Source organism: Theropithecus gelada, chromosome 9 (assembly GCF_003255815.1).
Source record: "Theropithecus gelada isolate Dixy chromosome 9, Tgel_1.0, whole genome shotgun sequence".
NCBI classification, from domain to species: domain Eukaryota; kingdom Metazoa; phylum Chordata; class Mammalia; order Primates; family Cercopithecidae; genus Theropithecus; species Theropithecus gelada.
In genome coordinates this window covers 64,809,830-64,831,662 of record NC_037677.1, presented here as the reverse complement: position 1 = coordinate 64,831,662, position 21,833 = coordinate 64,809,830, and the positions used below count along the sequence as shown (strand labels likewise).

General features: G+C 41.5%; 2 protein-coding genes across 4 annotated transcripts in view; both read left to right on the top strand.

Annotated features, from left to right (window-relative positions):
• VPS26A (VPS26, retromer complex component A) overlaps positions 1–4,322 on the top strand; it is a 49,155-nt gene extending 44,833 nt beyond the window's left edge. The window contains exon 10 of the mRNA XM_025397839.1: positions 2,652–4,322. Coding sequence (XP_025253624.1) covers positions 2,652–2,765 — 114 coding nt within the window. The 3' untranslated portion in view covers positions 2,766–4,322. The remainder of the gene's footprint in view (positions 1–2,651) is intronic.
• Positions 4,323–11,398: 7,076 nt separating this feature from the next.
• SUPV3L1 (Suv3 like RNA helicase) overlaps positions 11,399–21,833 on the top strand; it is a 29,915-nt gene continuing 19,480 nt past the window's right edge. The window contains exons 1-5 of one of the 3 annotated variants that reach the window (XM_025397495.1): positions 11,399–11,761; positions 14,047–14,181; positions 17,223–17,300; positions 17,706–17,813; positions 19,238–19,352. In XM_025397495.1, coding sequence (XP_025253280.1) covers positions 17,750–17,813; positions 19,238–19,352 — 179 coding nt within the window. In that variant the 5' untranslated portion in view covers positions 11,399–11,761; positions 14,047–14,181; positions 17,223–17,300; positions 17,706–17,749. Of the gene's footprint in view, positions 11,762–14,046; positions 14,182–17,172; positions 17,301–17,705; positions 17,814–19,237; positions 19,353–21,833 lie in introns of all 3 variants that reach the window. The other 2 variants (XM_025397494.1, XM_025397493.1) reach the window with 2 other exon arrangements.

Here is a 21,833-nt window from a genome sequence, read left to right as displayed (position 1 = left end):
TGAAAGCGCTCTTCTAAGCTTAATTGTACTGAGCGAGTGGGAGTTTCTAAGTAAATGAAAACACTGTGGGTATGACAGATAAAGAAGTAGAGGAGAATAGAATCCTATGATAGATCCCTCCCCAATCATTCTTCAGTACTCCAGAATGAGCTATAATTTTTCAGGGCTTTTAGTTTTCTCTTACAAGTTCTTTTGTTTTTGTTTTTTAATAAAAACAGTATCTGCTGCTTATTTAGAAAAAAAATAAGGCAATAAGGAACAAAGAATGAAGTAAAGGTCAGCAGAATTTCCACCACCATTGAGACTAATGTATGTGCGTTTAGATCATATTATGGATATTGCTTTTTCTTCTTACTGTTTTTAATTTTTTTGTAGAGATGGAGTCTCACTGTGTTGCCCAAGCTGGTCTTGAACTCTTGGGCTTAAGCAATCCTCCTGCCTTGGCCTTCCAAAATGCTGGGATTATAGGCATGAGCCACCGTGCCCAGCTGTATTCTTTAATTTGCATTTTTACTCAGTAGTGTCTTGAATATCTTTCTCTTATCAACAAATATACATCATTATTATTATTACTATTTTTATTTTTTGAGATGGGGATCTTCCAAGCAATCCTCCAATCACAGCCTCCTGAGTAGCTGGGAGGTACAGGCATGTACCACTGTGCCCTGGTGATTTATTCCTTTTTAAACAATTCTGTTATAAATGTCCATGAGATGACTGAATTCTAATAATTTTTCTTTTCTTTTTTTTTTTTTTTTTTGCGACAGAGCCTCGCTCTGTTGCCCAGGCTGGAGTGCAGTGGTGTGATCTCAGCTCACTGCAACCGCCGCCTTCCAGGTTCAAGCGATTCTCGTACTTCAGCCTCCCAAGTAGCTGGGATTACAGGTGTGTGCCACTACACCAGTCTTAATTTTTGTATTTTCTTTTTTGTAGAGACAGGGTTTTGCCATGTTGGCCAGACTGGTCTCAAACTCCTGGCCTAAAGTGATCCACCTGCCTTGGCCTCCCAAAGTGCTGGGACTATATTCATGAGCCACCATGCCCAGCCTCTAATACTTTTTTTCTTTCTTTTCTTTTTTTTTTTTTTGGAGATGGAGTCTTGCTCTGTTGCCCAGGCTGGAGTGCAGTGGTGTGATCTCGGCTCACTGCAACCTTCACCTCCCAGGTTCAAGCAATTCTCCTGCCTCAGCCTCCCGAGTAGCTGGGATTACAGACATGCACCACCATGCCCGGCTAATTTTTCTATTTTTAGTAGAGACGGGGTATCACCATGTTGACCAGGCTGGTCTTGAATTCCTGACCTCAGGTGATCTGCCCGCCTCAGCCTCCCAGAATGCTGGGATTACAGGCATGAGCCACTGCGCCTGGCCACCTCAGATACTTTTTTTAATATAAAGTGTTCATTACAAACTTATTCTCATTTGAAAATCAATTAGAAGTTTTTGGTGAATTTTGAATGAAGATAGTAATTAGAATGGTCTTTTGTATTCTGAATCAGATTAATAAATACATAGTTGAATGTCAGTTGAGAGTTCAAAGCTAAGTTAGAAATTATTCTCTGCTAAGTACTGTGAAAAATACAAAAACTACCTTTTATAAACGTGATCTGTCCTCCATGTTCTCACATTGTAGATGTCTGGGGAAAAGAAAAATAATATAAACAGAATACTTAAATAATAGTTTGACAGTAATTTAGAAGAGTGAAAACCTATTCCAGTATTGCCATCCTAGTGCTGTATAATTAAACATAGGTAATTTATAACTTCAAAATAAATTACATGATTTTTACAATTTCAAAATCAATTTCATATCATGGCACTATTGGAGGTAGTGTGTTATTTCCCATGTGCACTCATTTGGATGTTTAAATTCTGATGTTGGGGGAAAAAACAAGCAAACCAACCCAGCCTATAATGACTTAATGAAGCAGATAATTTTAGGAATTTAGAAGAGGGAAGTTCTCAGGATGGATTGGTTAGGGTAAGAGTTAGGTAGAGAAATAGAGATTTGAAGAGTGGGGAAGATGTAGGGCGAGTTTATTTGGATTGCATTGAAGGCTGAGAGTAACTCAGTTTGGCTGATGGGGGAAGAGGGTCTAGGGAGGGAAGAGAGCAATGTTGGTAAATTGGATAAAGGTTATAGAGGGGCATGAATACCTGTTTGGAGATTTATCCTGGAGGCACTGAGAAACTACTAAAGGGCAATCCAAGCAATGTGCTACAGGATTAACCTGGTAGTGATAATGAAGGATTAGATAGAAAGGGCTCTGCCTCTCTTGCCTCTGAGGAAGCTGTTTTAATATCTAGTGACAAGAACTTGAACTTCGATGAGGGCAGTGGAACAGAAACCAAAGAATGGATTTGGGGAATTCTTTAAAGTAACAATAGGACTTCTTGCCAGACTGGATTGGTGGTGGTGGAATGCATGGGTGCTGGTGATAGGAGCACTGGAGGTAGAAGGGGCAGTCAAATTAGAGCTGGAAGAAAGTGGATCAGTTAGAAAAGAGGAGGGCTTTTGTAGGGAAGAATTTAATTTTATTATGGTTAAAATTGAAGTGGCAATTATGATTTCCATGGTGAAAATTTAAGGCATCATAGAGATAAGGCATCATATCACACATTATTTGTTAATATCTTGCATTTGTTTACTAGGAGATAATTTTATGGAGAAAAGCTCCTGAAAAACTGAGGAAACAGAGAACAAACTTTCACCAGCGATTTGAATCTCCAGAATCACAGGCATCTGCTGAACAGCCTGAAATGTGAACTGAACAGGAGAAAAAAAGCAAAAAACTCCTGTAACCCTTGAGATTAAGTTCAGCAGGTTAAAGATGGTTGCAGCCAGAGGGGGCGGAAAAAGGCCAAAACTCCATATATATTAGTCTTCCTTTATCTTACAGTGCTGCATTTATGATACAATGAAATGTTCTTTTCATGTATATACATTTTTAAAAGTGCTTTCTTTGAAACACTGGAACTTTCTTAAGCTGCCTTTTTTTTTTTTTTAAACTTCCTACTTTGATGATAAGCACTCAGATATGCATCAGCGTAAACATGAAAATTTTTCATGTGAGTAGGCTGGTATTTGTAATTTTGCTTTCTTTCTGCATAATGTTGATTTTAAATCCTTCTCTCTTTTCAGGCTAATGATTACCTCTTATTCTCTACATGCAAAGAATTAAATATTTTGTGTTCAAATAAAATTAGAAAACCTGAGTGGCCCCTTGTGTCCTGCAAAGATTTAAAACATGGCATCTCAATATTTTTGAGAACAACATTTGTTTTTACATATGTGTTTGAGAAAAGCATATGGAGTGCTTCACCGCAGGCACTTCTGAGTACCATTCCATGGTTTCCAGAATTTTATCCTCTTTGAGGTCTTCTGTGCTATGAATATTAGATTTCTTTCCCCAAGGGATTATGTGGCAGGTCATTATGGCCTTTTTTTTGGCCATATTAAGTAACAGTTTTGCTATTTTCCAGTAGTACTGCTGTGTGTTTTCTGCAATGTGGAGTTGACTTAGGTTGGCATTTTAGATTTGTTAAACTGTTTTTTCCATAAATACTTTGAAACATATTTATATATTTCAATTTAAGGATTCTTTTTGCCATGTGTATGCAAATATCATTTTCTTCATAAATTCATTCTCTCTTCAGGGGAAAATTTTGGGATGGGGGACTGAGGAGGACCTGTGAAGCATGTAGTTATCTAGATCTGGGTAATTTCACTTTGGCTAAACTCACATTCAAACTTCATCCCGTCTCTTAATTTTTTAACACTAAATTCAAGTCATTTGTTTAAAGTCTCTAAAAAAGATTGCAGTCATCCATTCATGTGCATGGGGTCTGATCGCAAATACACTAAATGTGGAGTGTAGGAACCAAAATGAAACATGCTGTATGGAAACTACTTTCACTTACGGTTCATTGGTTTTTGTACCAATATTTTTTAATGCACTTCAGTGCAAGTCTTGTCAGTTAACCTTACTTTATGAGTAAGCTAAATAACCCAAAACATTTCTTTAAACCTGTTTTACTGCTATGGCACTTTGATAAAATGGTCAGTAACCAGCTTTACTGGCAAAAGGGTCCATGTACCATGTGCTGGAGCATCTGTTCTACATGTGGATATCTATGAATGGTAATGTTTTCCTTCATGTAAGTGCCTATTCAGAGTTTCAAAATTTTAAAATGCCAAATATTTTCATGGTCATTTGCATGTAGTAATGTAGAAAATATTCAAAGAGATTTTGAAAACCAGTTGTATTTAACCAGCCTCAAATTGTGCAACCATGATGTATAATAAAGAATTTGAAACAGAAACTGAGTTTGCTGTTTGAATCATTAAAATAGCTCTATTCTCAAATCTCATTGTTAGATTTATTGTTAAGGATAGGATTGTTCAATAGTTTAGGAAGCTGTAATTGTGATAATGAATTTTTATAAATATTACTGGTTTCAATTTTAAATAGCTATGTAATGATTTTAATAGGCTGGCTTAAAACTGTCATATACAGGATGCCTATCCATTTTGCTCAAGACTTTTTGTAGCATAACCAATTTGAAAAATAAAAATTCAAATTTAGTATTTGGTGATTTCAGTCAAAAGTCAGCCAGTTAATTAGATGTCATAAACTGAAAAAGAAATTTTGTGTCTTTAGTGAAGAGTTACAATGTCTAATCCACTGGTTCACATCCCTGGCTGCATATTAGAATCACCTTAGAAACTTTTAAAAATAACCAGGCCCGGGTCCTACTCTGACCAATGAAACAAGAATCTCAGAGACTGGGCCATAAGCATTCAAAACAAAACAACCTCAAAAAACTACCTGTAATCCCAGCCACTTCAGGAGTCTGAGGCGAAAGGATCACCTGAAGCCAGGAATTCGAGACCAGCCTGGCCAAAACAGTGAGACCCTATCTCTACAAAAAAATTAAAAATGAGCTGGGCATGGTGGTATGCACCTGTGTTCCCAGCTAGCTACCCAGGAAGCTGAGACAGGAAGATCCCTTTGAGAGGTGAAGCCAGCTGAACTTCTGGGTCGTGTGGGGACTTGGAGAACTTTTCTGTCTTACAAGAGGATTGTAGAATGCACCAATCAACACTCTGTAGCTAGGATTGTAAAACACACAAATCAGTGCTCTGTGGCTAGCTGGAGGTTTGTAAAATGCGCCAATCAGGCTGGGTGCAGTGGCTCACGCCTGTAATCCCAGCACTTTGGGAGGCTGAGGTGGGCGGATCATCTGAGGTCGGGAGTTTGAGACCAGCCTGACCAACATGGAGAAACCCCATCTCTACTAAAAATACAAAATTAGCCGGGCGTGGTGGCACATGCCTGTAATCCCAGCTACTCTGAGGCAGGAGAATCGCTTGAACCCAGGAGGCGGAGGCTGCAGTGAGCCGAGATCGCACCAATGCACTCCAGCCTGAGCAACCAGCGAAACTCCATCTCACAAAAAAAAAGAAAGAAACAAAACGCACCGAACAGCACTCTGGCTAGCTAGAGGTTTGTAAAACGAACCAAGCAGTGCTCTGCAGAATGGACAGCAGAATGTGGGCAGAGACATATAAGGGAATAAAAGCTGGCCAACAGCAGCCGGCTCAGGTCCCCTTCCATACTGTGGAAGCTCTGTTCTTTCGCATTTACGATATATCTTGCTGCTGCTCACTTGGGTCCGTGCTACCTTTAAGAGCTGTAACACTCATGGAAAAGATCTGCGGCTTTGTTCTTTTAAGTCAGTGAGACCACAAACCCACTGGAAGGAACCAACTCCGGACACACCTTGAGCACTGGAACTTGAAATTACACTGAGGTGATCATGCCACTGCACTCTAGCCTGGGTGACAGACACCATGTCTCAAAAGAGAAATCTACCCAGAGTTGAGAACCACTGATCTAAACCCTTAAAAATTTTATTTCTTTAACGAAGACTTTTCTCATTGTTTTGATATTGCTGAGGAAGAACCACTTTTACCTTCTTAGGTTGAGTTCTTGGGGGCCTGCAAATTAAATAGACAAGAGACATGACCAGAAGCCTAACCCTTTGAGAGGCCAGGGCCAGAAGATTGCTTGAGCCCAGGAGTTTGAGACCAGCCTGGGCAACACAACCAGACCCTGTATCTATGAAAAAAAAAACCCAAAACACAGGGGAAGTGGTGGGGAGTAAGAGTACCTACGGGAAAACAAATGACTTAGAAAAGATAAAATGAGCTCTTACGCAAACAGATGGAAGATAAAATTTTGTTACAATGTTCACTGGTGGTACCCATTTATCCTCTCAGGATATAAGTCAGTCTTTCCTGGTTGCTCCCAGGAAGGGGATTTTTTTAGCTCTTTTGAGAGCCCAGGCTTTTAGACAGCTAAGGGATTTCAAAACAAGTGATTATAAAATTAAAGATGCTCTCATTTAGAAAAAAAAAAGGTCTAAAATATAATACAATTATGGATTAGAACTGTTATGCAGCTCAGTATTAGAATAAAGCAAAGGTTTTCCAGGTCTGTTATTATGCCCCGGAGAGAAAGCAAGACAGAGCAGGACCATGTGGGTGCTATCTCTACAAGTTCTACAAATGCATCCAACAGTGCCCCATCCCTTCCAGCTCTAACATTTCATGATTCTAAGAGTAAATCTTTTTTTTTTTCTTTCTTTTTTTAAATTGAGATGGAGTCTTGCTCTGTCGCCCAGGCTGGAATGCAGTGGTGCAACCTCTACCTCCCGGGTTCAAACGATTCTCCTGCCTCAGCCTCCCAAGTAGCTGGGACTACAGGCACGTGCCACCAGGCCTGGCTAATTTTTTGTATTTTTAGTAGAGATGTGGTTTCACCATGTTAGCCAGGATGGTCTCGATCTCCTGACCGCGTGGAGAGGTGAAGCCAGCTGTACTTCTGGGTCGGGTGTGGACTTGGAGAACTTCTCTGTCTTACAAGAGGATTGTAAAGTACACCAATCAGCACTCTGTAGACAGGATTGTAAAACACACCAAGCAGCACTCTAGCTAGTAGCTAGAGGTTTGTAAAATGCACCAATCAGCACTCTGTAAAAACGCACCAATCAGCTCTCTGTGGCTAGCTAGAGATTTGTAAAATGGACCAGTCAGTGCTCTGTAAAGTAGACCAATCAGCAGGACATGGGTGGGGACAAATAAGGGAATAAAAGTTGGCCGGCAACCCCCAACCAGCAGCAGTGACCCACTTGGGTCCCCTTCCACGCTGTGGTAGCTTTGTTCTTTCACTCTTCACAGTAAATCTTGCTGCTGCTCACTCTTTGGGTCCATGCCACCTTTGAGAGCTGCAACACTCACTGCGAAGGTCTGCAGCTTCATTCTTGATGTCAGCGAGACCACGAACCCACCAGAAGGAACAAACTCCAGACACATCGTGATCTGCCTGCCTTGGCCTCCCAAAGTGCTGGGATTACAGGCGTGAGCCGCCGTGCCTGGCCAAGAGTAAATCTTAAAAGTTCACTTAGGATAAGCAATAGTTTAGTGTCTAGATCATGATAACCTTAATGTCAGAAAAATACTAGAAACTTCAAATTACAGAATTTTGTAGACAAGATACGAGACAGTAATCTACAGGATGTGTTTTTGTGAAACCTACACCAGGTTTTCTTAATAGCAAAAGCAAAGGTGAAGAAGAAATTAACTTGTTTTATTTCTACCACCTAGGTTATCTTCTCCCACTTCCTTTCCCCTTCTATTTATTTCTATATTTATGCATGGATTTAGCATATTTACAGACTACCAGTTAGTGCTTGCTATGGTTTGAATGTGTCCCCTAAGTTTTTTGTGTTGGGAACTTAATCCTCAAATTCATAGGTTGATTAGAGGTGAGGCCTTTGGGAGGTAATTAGGATTAGATAAAAGTTCTTAGTGTGGGTCTCCCATGAAATGACTGGTGGCTTCATAAGAAAAGAGAAACCTGAGTTGACACACAATGTCTTGCTCTCTGGCCATGTGATGCCTTCTACCATGTTATGTCAAGAGGGCCATCACCAGATGCCAGCCTCTTGATCCTGGACTTCCCAGCCTCCAGAACTGTAAGAAATAAATTCATTTTATTTATAAATTAGTCAGTCTGCGGTGTTCTGCTATAGCAATGCAAAATGGACTAAGTGTTATCTTGGCCCTATCCTGCAGGAACTTTAATCAGAGCAGTGGTTCTCAAAAGTGTGGTCTCAGACCAGCAGAGTTGCATCATCTGAAATGTTTTAGAAATGTAAACTCTCAGATCCCACTCCAGATCTACTGAATCAGAAACTTCAGGGATAGGGCCCAACAATCTTGTTTTTAATGATTCTTTTCTGATGATTCCGATGCACTCTAATGTTTAAGAACCGCTGACCCAGAGACACAATTACGATAGTTTTCATTCTATGATAGAGCCCCTACTGGAACCTATGATGTGTAAGAGAAGCACCCAGTGTGTTCACAGGTACAGAGGTGAGAAACAATGATATAACTGGTGTACAGTTCTACCATGAATAGAATGGTAGGTGTGGGGAGTAGAAATAAAGCTGGAAGAGGCATATAGGGCGAACCAATTTAGGACAGAACCTGGATGCCATACGATGGAATATGGGCTTTATCTGAACATTTATTCAGAATCACTAAAGGACTCTAAGCAGGAGTAACTTACAAGATTTGTGTTTTCAAAAGATCATTATGGTGCTATGGCAAAGTATAGGAGGATATCAGTTACACAGTTGTTGCATTAATCCATTCAACAAGCAAAATAAAATATTTATAGAGGCTCTAATATGTGTTAGGTGCCGATTACACTTACTGCTATAAATATGACATGACCAGTCTAGATATGACATCTCTTTTTTTGTAAAAGCAAAATTTTATATTGAATTTTCCCACTACAATGTTTATAGTAAAACTTAATGAATGCCTGAAAGGGAAAGCCTGTATGTGCTATCTTAAAATTCAGATTGCACTTTCTATCTGCAAGGAGGTGCAAAACAAAATTACAGTTAAAATAGTTTTCAGAATTTTTTTTTTTTTCTGTAAAACTATACTAGGGTTGGGCTAGATCTGTAGGACTAGTAACTGCCAGGTGCTATGGCATGCACCTGTAGTTCAGCTACTCAGGAGGCTGACACAGGATTGCTTGAGCCCAGGAGTTCAGGATCACCCTTTCAAAAAAAAAAAAAAAAAAAAAAGACTAGTACAACTGTTGATTCTGGCCCAATATGCTGCTCCTGTCCAAAAGGCCCACCTATTTGCTTTGACACCAGAAAGACTGGCTGGGCATAGTGGCTCACACCTGTAATCCCAGCACTTTGGGAGGCTAAGGCCGGTGGATCACTTGAGGCCAGAAGTTCTGAGACCAGCCTGGCCAACATGGTGAAACTAAAGAGAATATAAAAATTAGCCAGGTATTGTGGTGCAGGCCTGTAGTCCCAGCTACTCGGGAGGCTGAGGCATGAGAATTGCTTGAGTCTGGGAAGTGGAGGTTGCAGTGAGCTATGATTGCACCACTGCACTTCAGCCTGGGCAACAGAGTGAGACTCTGTCTCAAAAAGAAGGAAAAAAAAAGATTTAGATTAGTATCTGAATCTACCACTTAGTGGGGAAAGTTATTTAACCTGGTGACAATAATACCTCTAAATGGTTGTCAAGCATATGAAAAGATTAAAAGGAATAACATAGTGCTTGCCTCAGTTACCTATTAAATGTTTGGTTTATCCTTCATTCTCCTAGTTTCCAAATCTGACGACACATCATTGTTTATTGACATTTTCTAGCATATTTAGTCACTCACTACATTATCTAAGGAGTCTTGTAAAATCTCTCCATTCCATATACATGGTCTCCATCATACTTCAGATACAGGAATCTACCACCTTCAGCTACAACTGTTGCTAAAGTTGTAATCTTCCTCCCTGCACATTTGTGTTTATCCTAGTCTATCCTAGGTACTTCCTAATGAATGATTTCTCTTCTCAAAAATATAATCACTATTTGTAAGCCATAGAATTAGGCCTGCCTTAACTCTGGTATTTACATTTTTTCAGTATGTCTTTTCCTTAGTTAAGCCTCTGCTTACATCGTTTCCTCTGACTAGAATTTACTTACCACTTCTCTATATGTTTTACTTTTAAGTCTGGCAGAAATCTCTTTACCACTCTAAAATTGCTCCTTTCTTTGAACTGCCATTAGCCTATTAGAGTAATAAGTGCATTATTTAACATGTACTGTTCCTATCACCAAAACCAGGTCAGAAACTTTGAAAGCAAAGGACTGTCTCCTTGTATCCCTGATGTTTAAAAATTATTTTGTGAATCAAAGGCAGGTGGCAAATTGTTACTGGAATCCTATTAGACATACAGTATTGTATATTATATAACACGTTCCTTCAAGTTGTAAGATCTTAATGATTTAAGTAGAAAGAGATGTGAAGATGCCAAACTTGGGAAATTTTTTTTTTTTTTTTAGACGGAGTCTCACTTTGTTGCCCAGGCTGGAGAGCAGTGGTCCAATCTCGGCTCACTGCAACCTCTAGCACCCAGGTTCAGACGATTCTCCTGCCTCGGCCTCCCTAGTAGCTGGGATTACAGGCGTGCACCACCACGCCCGGCTACTTTTTGTATTTTTAGTAGAGACGGGATTTCATCACATTTGCCAGGCTGGTCTCGAACTCCTGACCTCAGATGATCCACCGGCCTCGCCCTCCCTAAGTGCTGGGATTACAGGCGTGAGCCACCACGCCCAACTTAATTTAAACTTGTTGAATCTAACATGTTGCAGCCTCACATGAGGACACGGTATTCAACAAATGCAATGGAACTAAACTATGGCTGGGGTACAGAGCACGTATTTTTGCCATGTGGTTGTGACATAGTTGCTAGGATGATGTACACAAACTGCTCACATTAAAGCAAAAGTACTTACGTAATACAAGGGGTTTAATAGTGCAACACTATTTCTTAGCAACGTTTCTGAGGGGCATATCAAGTTATTATCGCTAACGTCACCATATCAGGAAAGGCCGGTTAACAATGCAAGAAACTTTTGGGAAATGCTATTTAGTGTTTGAGTCCGCAAGACACACTCGAACCCTGAGCATTCGCAGTTGCTGTTCCACCATCCATTCTCTCACTGCTCACCCACGTGCTTCTAGACACCGGCTTACCAAAGGACTAGTTTGCATCACGCGACACGACTAGCAGGCCCCCTCCGCTCATCTATGACATCCCAAGATGCCTGATTATTTTCCCTTCTTTAGGGAAAGCTGGTCCCAATCACCAACAAAACAGAGAAACAGAACGAGAATTATGTCTAGCGGTTTTCTCTGCTAAGCTTCTTCTTCCCTGAAAGAACACCGTTACCGCACGGCTTTTTCCTTAACGGTCAGGCATTTTCCCGGGCAGCTTACCTGCTCGGTCCGGGTCTTTCTGGGCAGCAGGCGCTGGAGGTGCGCGTCACTCTCTGCCGCCGTATCCGCGGCTGCTGCCGGCGCCTGTAGAACTTGCGGCCTCGATGTCCTTCTCCCGGTGTGCCCTATTGTGGGCTCGGCTCCCAGCAGGGCGCCAGGCTGGCCACCGGGCAGCCATCTGCTCTGCCCTTCGCCCCCACTTTGGGCCCTTTCCCAGCCTTCTGGGGCAAGTTTCTGTCCTTGCTACCGCGTCCTCCTCTGCCTCAGGTGGCTCCAAAATCCCGAACACGTCTTTATTCGTGCCCCTGACTGTGAAACCTCAGGGCCCCAGCGCCGATGGCGACGTCGGGGCCGAGCTAACCCGGCCTCTGGACAAGAGTGAGTGCGGGAACTACTGAGGGCGGCAGGGAGTGGTGTCTGCCGGGCCGAGACTGGTTGGGAGGAAGCTGCACCCCCTTCCCCTGGGGATCCGAGGTCCCATCGAGTGTTGTCATCGTGCTTCTCAATGTCTGCCTCCTTCGCTGGTGTGTGAGCCCCTTAAACAGCTTGGGACTGTGTCTGATTCTTAACGCCTCGTCCCAGAAGCGGCCTTTTCTCTTTTACTGACTTGCTCTCTGAATGGTTTAAACACTCATGTGTTGGGAGGATTTGACTTTTTTTGAGTTGTTAGGTAGACGCCCGCTCTTTCTTGCATTCTTCTTTGTTTCTCTCCCGCCCCCAGAAGGGGAATGGGATGTGGCAATGAAAAGCCAGCGGAGACTTCTTTTAGGATTCTTTGACATTGAGGAGGCGCCGACTCATACCGCGCTGTTAGGCTGTGTGGTGGTTGCCAAGAGGAACCAGACTCAGGTCCCGATCCCCTCTTAAGAAACGTAACGGTTTCGTGGAGAATGACACGTGTATGGAAAGCGAACTGTAATACAAGGTAGAACATGGCAAGGTAGAACAAGGTAGGGTATCCCCGGCTCCAGAGAGAAAAGAAGAGGGTAGCATCAGTGAGTGGCAGCGGGCTTTGCTCAGCAAAACGTAAGTTTGGATGGATTCTTTGACAGAGAGGCATGTGAATGTTTTCAAGGTGAGTTTCGGGATGATTAGGGAGGTAAGGGAGTTTCCTCTGACCAAATGAAACTGGGAGGTTGAGGAAATGCTATCCAGTAATTGCCTCCAAGAATAGGAGGAGAAATGTCTCATTTCAACAAGCGACGTTGGTGCCTCCTATTGTAAATCTAAAATATAGACTACAATATGTTTTTCAGAGCAGAAGTACAGTACTTTCACTAAACATGTGATGGAACTCACAGTATATGTTATTCTTTGACCTGTTCTTCCAAGTCAGTGTTAAGCAAGGCCTTTCACTTTTACTTGGAGTTGGGAGACTGTCTTTGTTTCCTGCTATTAAAACAGAATACCTGAGACTGAGTAACTTATAAGCAATAGAGGTGTATTTAACTCATGGTTCTGGAGGCCAGGATCTGATGAGGGCCTTTGGCTGCATCATTGCATGGTGGAAGGTGGAAGGGCAAGTGAGCCTGTGAGACAGAGAAAGCGAGCTGAACTTACCCTTTTTTTCCAGGAGCCCACTCCTGCAATAACTGACTGACTCCTGTGATAATGGCATTAATCCACTCAAAAGGGCAGACTCCTCTTGTCTTAATCACGTCTTAAAGGTTCCACCTCTCAACTGTTAAAATAGCAATTAAATTTCAATATGAGTCTTGGAGAAGACATTCAAACCATAGCAGAGAGTGTATTATTTTGATAATGTAATTATACTATTATTTATTTTTAAATTGTAAAAATGCATAAAATTTACTCTTTTAAACTTTTTTTAGTTTTTTTTTCTTTACTTTGTTTTTTTATTTTATTTTACTTTTTTTTTTTTTTTTGAGACGGAGTCTCACTCTGTCGCCCAGGCTGGAGTGCAGTGGCTGGATCTCGGCTCACTGCAAGCTCCGCTTCCCGGATTTACGCCATTCTGCAGGCGCCCACCACCACGCCCAGCTAGTTTTTTGTATTTTTTGGTAGAGACGGGGTTTCACCGTGTTAGCCAGGATGGTGTCGATCTCCTGACCTCGTGGTCCGCCCGTCTCGGCCTCCCAAAGTGCTGGGATTGCAGGCTTGAGCCACCGCACCCGGCCATACTTTGTTTTTTTAGAGACAGGGTCTTGCTCTGTACCCAAGCTGGAGTGTAGTGGTATGATCATAGCTCACTGTAACCTCCAACTCCCAGGCTCAAGCAATCCTTCTGGCTCAGCCTTCTAAGTAGCTAGGATTACAGGCATGCACCATCATGCGTGGATAATTTTTAAATTTTTTGTAGAGATGGGGTCTTGCTATATTGCCCAGGCTGGTCTCAAACTCCTGGGCTCCAGGGATCCTCCTGCCATGGCCTCCCAAAGCACTGAGATTACAGACCTAAGCTACTGCACCCAGCCAGTCTTAAATATTTTTAAGCACACAGTTCACTAGTGTGTTAAGTATATTGACATTGTTGCGAAATAGATGAGAACTTTTTCATCTTGCAGAGTTGAAACTCAAACAATAGTTTACCCATTAAAGAACAATTTTCCATTTGTTTTATATTATTTGAAGGCATAAGGTAATTTGGATGAGATAATTTGCCTTATTGTATTCAAATATTGATAAATTCTTATTTTCTGCAGCTATTCCAATTTACCTGAAAGTGTAAATGTCTTTGCTGCTTCCTGTAAGAAGATGGAATAAAGACATAAGTTTGTCAGCACTAGATTTTCTTCTGGTGGAGAATCCTTAGCTACTTCATTGGGTCTGTGTGCCAGGTGATTTTTCATCTCCTTTGACTGGGATTGGTCCAGATGTTGAATTTACTAGAATGATTTTTCAGCATGGCAGGAGGGGCTACAGAAGATGCTAAATTACTACACTCTGATATAGCCATGTGGTTAAGGTGTCAGATTTCCACTTAGCTTAGCAATCGGGACAAGAAGCTGTCACTTCTCAATCTCTTTTGCCTACTCATAGCCCAAAAAGTTGAAGTACTTAAAGGCTTTGTCCTGCGTCACGTCGCTGCTTTATTCTGTGTTCTCTATGGGGTGTCTCATTCTCGCTCTCTCCCTCACTAATTCAGTATTCCTCTCAGATCTTTGTCTCTACCCTGGACCCCTCTCCTTCGCCCTGGACGTATATATCTCGCTGCCTACCAGGTGTCTCCACTTGTCTTTCTTACACACACCTCACCTTAGCATGTCAAGACAACTTACCTTCCTCCTGGTAGACCTGCTCCTCCTTCCAGCCTGCTTCTCTGGGTGCTCAGGTCAAACCTGGTCGTCGTCCATCCATCACCCCTACATCTAACAATCAGAGAAAGCCCAGTTGATGAATCTTGTTGATTCTACCTCATAAATATTGAATTCATTCATTTCCCTCATTCTCCACTGCAACCAGCTTAGTCTAAATTGCCAGCTTCCATCTTTTGACTGGACTGCACATATAGCCCCTTATGTGTCTCCTCATATGCCTTTGATCCCTCCATTCAATTCTCTACCTGCAATCAGAATGTTCTTTTAAAAAGACTAGGCTGGGCGCAGCGTCTCATGCCTGCAATCCCAGCACTTTGGGAGGCCCAGGAGGGTGGATCGCTTGAGCCCAGGAGTTAGACGAGCTTGGGCAACATGGCGAAACTCCATCTCTACAAAAAATACAGAAGTTAGCCAGGCATGATGGTGTGCGCCTGTAGTTTCAGCTACTTGGGAGGCTGAGGTGGGAGGGTGGCTTGAGCCTGGGTAGTAGTAGAGGTTGCAGTGAGCCGAGATTGCACCACCACACTCCAGCCTGGGTGACAAGAGTGAGACACTGTCTCAAATAAAAAAAGAAAGATACAATTTTAATTTACATACCAGAAATTCACCCTTTAAAAGTGTATAATTCATTGGTAGTATATTTGCAGGATTGTATAATCATCACCATAATTTTATTTTAGAACATTTTTATCACCATGAAAAGAAGCCTGATATCTATTAGCAAGTCACTCTAGTCCCCCAGTCCCCAGTATCTTTTTTTTTTTTAGCCCCAGATAACCACTAATCCACATTCTGTCTGTTGATTTGCCTGTTGTGTATATTTCATATTAATAGCGTCATATAGTATGTGGTCTTTTGTAACTGGTTTCTTTTACTTTACATAATGGGAAATTTCATATTTTGGAAGCATTTTAATTTGAGTAAAGCAGCATGAATCTTATATAACATGGTAGTATTAGTCACAGAAAATAGATTAATTCTAAATAAATGTGATCTGTCTTTCGTTTGTATCGAGTTTATAGGTCAGCAGAATTTTCCCAAGCAATTGCACTTGCTTTTTTCCAATCTTTTATTTGTCATTGATTTTTCTACCCTTGATACCAAGAAACTGTTGGCCAGGCGCAGTAACTCATGCCTGTAATCCCAGCACTTTGGGAGACTGAGGCTGGTAGATCGCCTGAGGTCAGGAGTTTGAGACCAGCCTGACCAACATGGAGAAACCCTGTCCCTACTAAAAGTACAAAATTATTCGGGCATGGTGCATGGTGATGCATGCCTGTAATCCCTGCTACTTGGGAGGCTGAGGCAGGAGAATCTCTTGAGCCCAGGGGGTGGAGGTAGCAGTGAGCCGAGATCGCGCCATTGCACTCCAGCCTGGGCAACAAGAGTGAAACTCCATCTCCAAAAAAAAAAAAAAAGAAACTGTTGTTCTACTCAGCACAAAGTAACAGAGACCCAGAAATCTGCCTGTGGTCTGAAATACAAATACACACACACACACACACACACACACACACACACACACACACACATGCTCTGTGTGTGTATGTGTATCTCATAGTTAATTGTGGGCAGATCTAGTGGCTAAACCAGTGATTCTGAAATTTCCTCATTCTGTCAAAGTTTTGTTAGTGGGATGCTCTGTTTAGGCTTGATTTCTTCAATGAGTGTTGTGTGTATTGGACTGTGTGAAAATGTGGTTGGCACATTTGTGGAAGGTAAAAATGCAGGCCACTTGGCCTTTCTGAATTTCGTGGGTAAAGGCTGTGTGCTCATTGTGGCTTCTCCTCCTAGAAATACATAGTGTGTGGCTGAGTCAGTAAAATGTTTATTGAATAATGCTGTAGTATTTTAACATATACTACAGCATTTTAACATATACAGCCATAATACAGTCTCAGCTTGATTAGTTTAAAATATTTTTACCTGTAAGATTATTGATTCATAGTGGCATGTTATCTCCCATGACAGTCATCTAACCCTTGCTTGAGTAATTCAATTGTCAAGAAGCTCTCACTTTTCACTGTTCTAATTGTTAGGAAGTTCTTGTATAAATTCCACTGAAATCTGCCCCCACTGACTTTAGTTTTGCCATGTAGCACAGAACAAGTGTAATCTTTTGTCCCTGAAATCATCATCCTCAAACTTAAGATCAGCCTGGCTTCCTTAAGCATGAGGATCTGGTCCTTGCTATATTGGTTGTCTTTCTGGATGTGTTTTAGCTGCTCACTGTTTGGATGTGCAGAATGGTTATAAGTGAATAACACTGTGGCTCTCTACGTATAAATGGCCTGGTGAAGGCTTGAGGCTGCCTCTGATCCCAGAGTGCATTGCTCATTCCTCTGAGGTATAACAGGGTGTTGCATTGTTTGACTTGATCATTTTTCTTAACACTCCCATCGCATATCAGTTCATAAAGAAGGATCAACTGAAACCTTCTAGTTCTTGCAACACTCATTAAATTGCTGCCTTTAGTGTTACTGCTTCAAGCTTCTTTTGCCTTTTTTTCAGCATTTATCTAAGATAAGGAAACATGTTAAATTTTGACATCTCTCTTCTAGATGAAGTAAAGAAGGTCTTAGACAAGTTTTACAAGAGGAAAGAAGTTCAGAAACTGGGTGCTGATTATGGACTTGATGGTAAGGCCCAAAACATCTTCATAGAGATATTTTATTACCTCTTACAGTACAGCTTGGTCAGGATTGTGCGACCCCTTGTGTGACCTGGAAATAAGTACATAGTTGTCGTCTGGAGACACGTCCCTGCCCTTTGCTTCTGGCTGGGTGGGAGACTGGCAAGGCTCACCTGGTGAGCCATACTGCACAGCAGAAGAGCTGCAGGTGCGGCCTTCCTTCATGCTGTGCTAGGACTTCAGTTTTAGCTCAGTTTTAGCCCAGATCGTAATAAACCAGCTGTACTACCAAAAAAAAAAAAAGGAAAAAAAAAGGAAAAAAAAGACTCTCTGGTGAGTTTGGTGTGGTGTTTCTGTGTGCTTTTTAAAATGAGAACTAAGCCTTAGATCTTTTCATTTTGTGTTTCTACAGCTCGTCTCTTCCACCAAGCTTTCATAAGCTTTAGAAATTATATTATGCAGTCTCATTCCCTAGATGTGGACATTCACATTGTTTTGAATGATATTTGCTTCGGTGCAGGCAAGTGTTTAGAGACTTTTTAAAATCCTATTGAACATACCTTCTATTTCTTCTCATACTTCATGTTCATTTCTCTAGAAGGGCTTATTTGGTTTAGAATGGGTCTGGTAACATCCTCTGTAAATAACTCAGTGCTTTGACAGGATGACTTCTAGGTTGTTTGCTTTTATGTTGGGTCCCTGAGCTAGTTATTACATCACCCATATGTCTTAGACTGGAGGAAGACTGGGGCCCAGTGAAATAAAGCTCTTATATAAGTTAGAATTTAATACATAGCAGATTCTATCTGTTTCTGCCGCTGGCTTCCTTCTTCCTCATATCAGGACAAAGTTCTTGCTATAAAAGAAAAAAAAAATCAGAATATCATCATTTTATTCCCACAGGCGGTTTGGTTTTGGTTATGTATTTGACTCTTAGACCTGTATCTTGTGCCCAGCACTGAGGATACAACGCAGAATGGGACATGCCCCAGCCTCCTCTCAGAGCCACTAAGATGTGGAGAATTCTTGCTGAGGAACAAACACATGTTTTGCCTGTCTGTGGTTTTCGAAGTTTAAAAAATGTTTGTACCTTCATCTCTGTAATGTACATGTCTAGGTTCTTTATTTTTTTTTTTTATTTTTTTTTTATTTTTTATTTTTTTTGAGACGGAGTCTCGCTCTGTAGCCCAGGCTGGAGTGCAGTGGCCAGATCTCAGCTCACTGCAAGCTCCGCCTCCCGGGTTCATGCCATTCTCCGGCCTCAGCCTCCCGAGTAGCTGGGACTACAGGCGCCCGCCATCTCACCCGGCTATTTTTTGTATTTCTTAGTAGAGACGGGGTTTCACTGTGTTCGCCAGGATGGTCTCGATCTCCTGACCTCGTGATCCGCCCATCTCGGCCTCCCAAAGTGCTGGGATTACAGGCTTGAGCCACCGCGCCCGGCCGGTTCTTTATTTTTAATTTAACTTTCGCCAATGCTAATCTTTGCCTGTTTGTACTAAAAGAGTAGAACATGGTGGTTGCTAGCCAATTTCCTGTTTTCCTGAAAATATAAATAAAATTAAAAGGAAAAATTAAGACAAAACAGGATCCCAGAAAAGGATAAAGCCTGTAACTTCAGGACTTTTCTATTTTTGTTTTCTTTTTTTCCTTTTTTTTTTTTTTTTTTTTGAGACAGGGTCTCGCTCTGTCACCCAGGCTGGAGTGCAGTGGCTCAGTCTCAGCTCAGTGTGTAGCCTCAACCTCCTGGGCTCAAGCCATCCTTCCAGGTCGGCTTTCCAAAGTGCTGGGATTGTTGACGTGAGCTACTGCGCCTGGAGAGGACTTTTCTTTTTATCCTGGCAATGCCCCTGCACCTTAGCTTACTAAGAAAAAAGATTTCACTAAATTTAGTTATGAATTTTATGTAGATTGCACATGTTAATACAGTATTTTATTTTCCAGCTCATGTGGATGATTTATTTCCATTTTTCTTGAGACATGCCAAACAAATATTTCCTGTGTTGGACTGTAAGGATGATCTACGTAAAATCAGTGACTTAAGAATACCACCTAACTGGTTAGTTTCTCCATTTGTGGATTTGAAATTTTCAGTTTCTAATCTTGGATGATTCATGGTCATTATTATTTTTTTATTGTATTCTAGATAATAAATTATAAGGAGTCTGGATTAGGTTGTTTTCCTAAAATAAAAAGAGGCAATTAACTCTGTTAGGCAATTAACTGGTATCTCACCTTGATGCACATTGAGTGTGGTTTTAGGTTTTATTAGGGCAGATCTAGAATAGCCGTGACTTAACGATGTTGTCCTTAAGTCTAAGCTATGGCCTTCCTGGTGTTTTAGCTGAGTGCCTGGGTGTTAATGAGTTCTTTCCACCATGGCTGGAACTGCAACATGCCCTAGCACTTGAGACATCTTTGAGACTTTCCACTCAAACCCTTGGTAGGCTGCTCATTCCTAGACCCTGCCGATTCTTACCTTGTACATGGTTAGCCCAGCCCTTGGCCAGTAACTCACAGGGAACCCACACACAGACTTCTGGGCTCTCCTTCTATGCACCCTTCTCTTCCACACTCTGGTCTTCACATTTTAGCTGCTCCGAACTTGATCTCTGCTGCTCGCTTCAGTGAGACTGTCATATTCTGCTTGGGTTCTACCTCCTTATGCCTTACTGGGGTGCAGTATGGCTCATCCCAAGTGTTCTATTCTTTCAAGAATTGCAGTCCTGCAGTGCCTATGGCCTGTGTCCCCACACATTTACTGCATGTATTTTGCCCTGCTTTGTACTTTTTTTTTTGAGACCATTGATTTTTAATATTTTCTTTGAAAAAGTACAAAAGAAATTAACTCTATAGGTCAATACAATTCAAGGAAAGAGGGAAAAATGGAATTTCAGAGCAAAGGTTGTTTAGGTTATCACATTCCCACACTCCCAATACCCATAAAACAAGAATTTCACTCCATGACGCAGAGGAACATTGAATGATACCTCAGAAATGTTGATAGCTGAGGTACTGAAATTAACAAAAGGATTTTGGTTGTCCTTGATTATTCTGTCCTGTGATGAATAAGATCTCCACTAAAGGACAGGTAAGGAAAACTTGTAGCAGAAAAAAGACTAAATGTACCAAATACAGCAGTACAAACCACTCCTTGGCAGAAGTGTGCTTCTAAAAGAATGGGGCTGTAATCAGGTAGCTGAACTACTAGGCTACTGTCACTCCCAGCCCATCCCCAAATAAATGTGGAAGTGTAATAGTGTAGTAGTATTTGATTCAACAAAGAAAGGCTTTTACTGCCATTCAAGGCAAACATTGCCATGGCTAGATGAGCCCTGGCAGGTAATAAGACGAGTATAAAATCACAAGTACTTCTAGTTTATCCCCAGTTATACTGAACTCACACATTGATGTCATCTTCTCTCATCCCAACACTTGTTCACTCTTTTATGCTGTCTCCAGTGCAAAAGACCTTGGGGAAATAAAAAGATCCTTCAGATTATATATCCTTCTCAGTCTTCAGGTTGTGTAATGCTTCAGTGCTTCAATGCTGTTCTAGGTTTACTCACATTCCATCAAATTCAGTTTAATTCACTTATTCTAACTTGAATTATGATATACAAACCCTGACCTCTAAAAGAAGTGTCAGATGAGTCTCTCCCTTGCCCCCAAAGTTTTGTGGGGCTCTCCCTTTTGTTTCCCTCTAGAATGGAACTGTGTTGCCCCTAGCTACCTATAGATGAGAAAATGTAGTTGTTTCTGGAAAAAAAAAAAAAGACTTGGATTTTACCAAGTTTACCTAAATTGGTATCTTTCCAATCATCTAGGCTGGATATTGCCCACATCTAGTAGGCTATACTCACCTTAGTTCTTTGCAACATATGAGGCACAACATACATATATGTACTTTTTTTTGGGGGGTTTTTTTGTTTTTTGTTTTTTGTTTTTGAGACAGAGTCTCACTCTGTCACCCAGGCTGGAGTGCAGTGGTGTGTTCTCGGCTCACTGCAACGTCCACCTTCTGGGTTCAAGTAATTCTCCTGCCTCAGCCTCCTGAGTAGCTGGGATTACAGACGTGTGCTACCACACCTCTGTTTTTTTTTATTTTTAGCAGATACGGGGTCTCACCACGTTGGCCATGCTTGTCTTGAACTCCTGACCTCAGGTGATCCTCCCACCTTGGCCTCCCAAAGTGCTGGGATTACAGGCATGAGCCACCATGCTCCACCTGTACTTGTTTTTAGTGGGAGGGCAAGTCTAGTGCCAGTTATTCCACTATGGCCAGAGGTAGAAGACTCCATTATTATATTTGTGTATGTTGGAATTCAGGGGCCTAGGAATGTTTGCTTTTAGTCATGTGTTTAGAGCTGTGGGAATGATGTGAACATAGTATGGAACTGATAGCAGTTTAAATTTATTTTTAGTAACCGCCGAGGAAAAGAGACTTGTACAATGGGAAAAATATCAAGACATTAATTTGCATTTGGGTTTTTCTGTCCTCTAGTTAGTAAATACCATTCTTGGAAACCAGTCATTATTT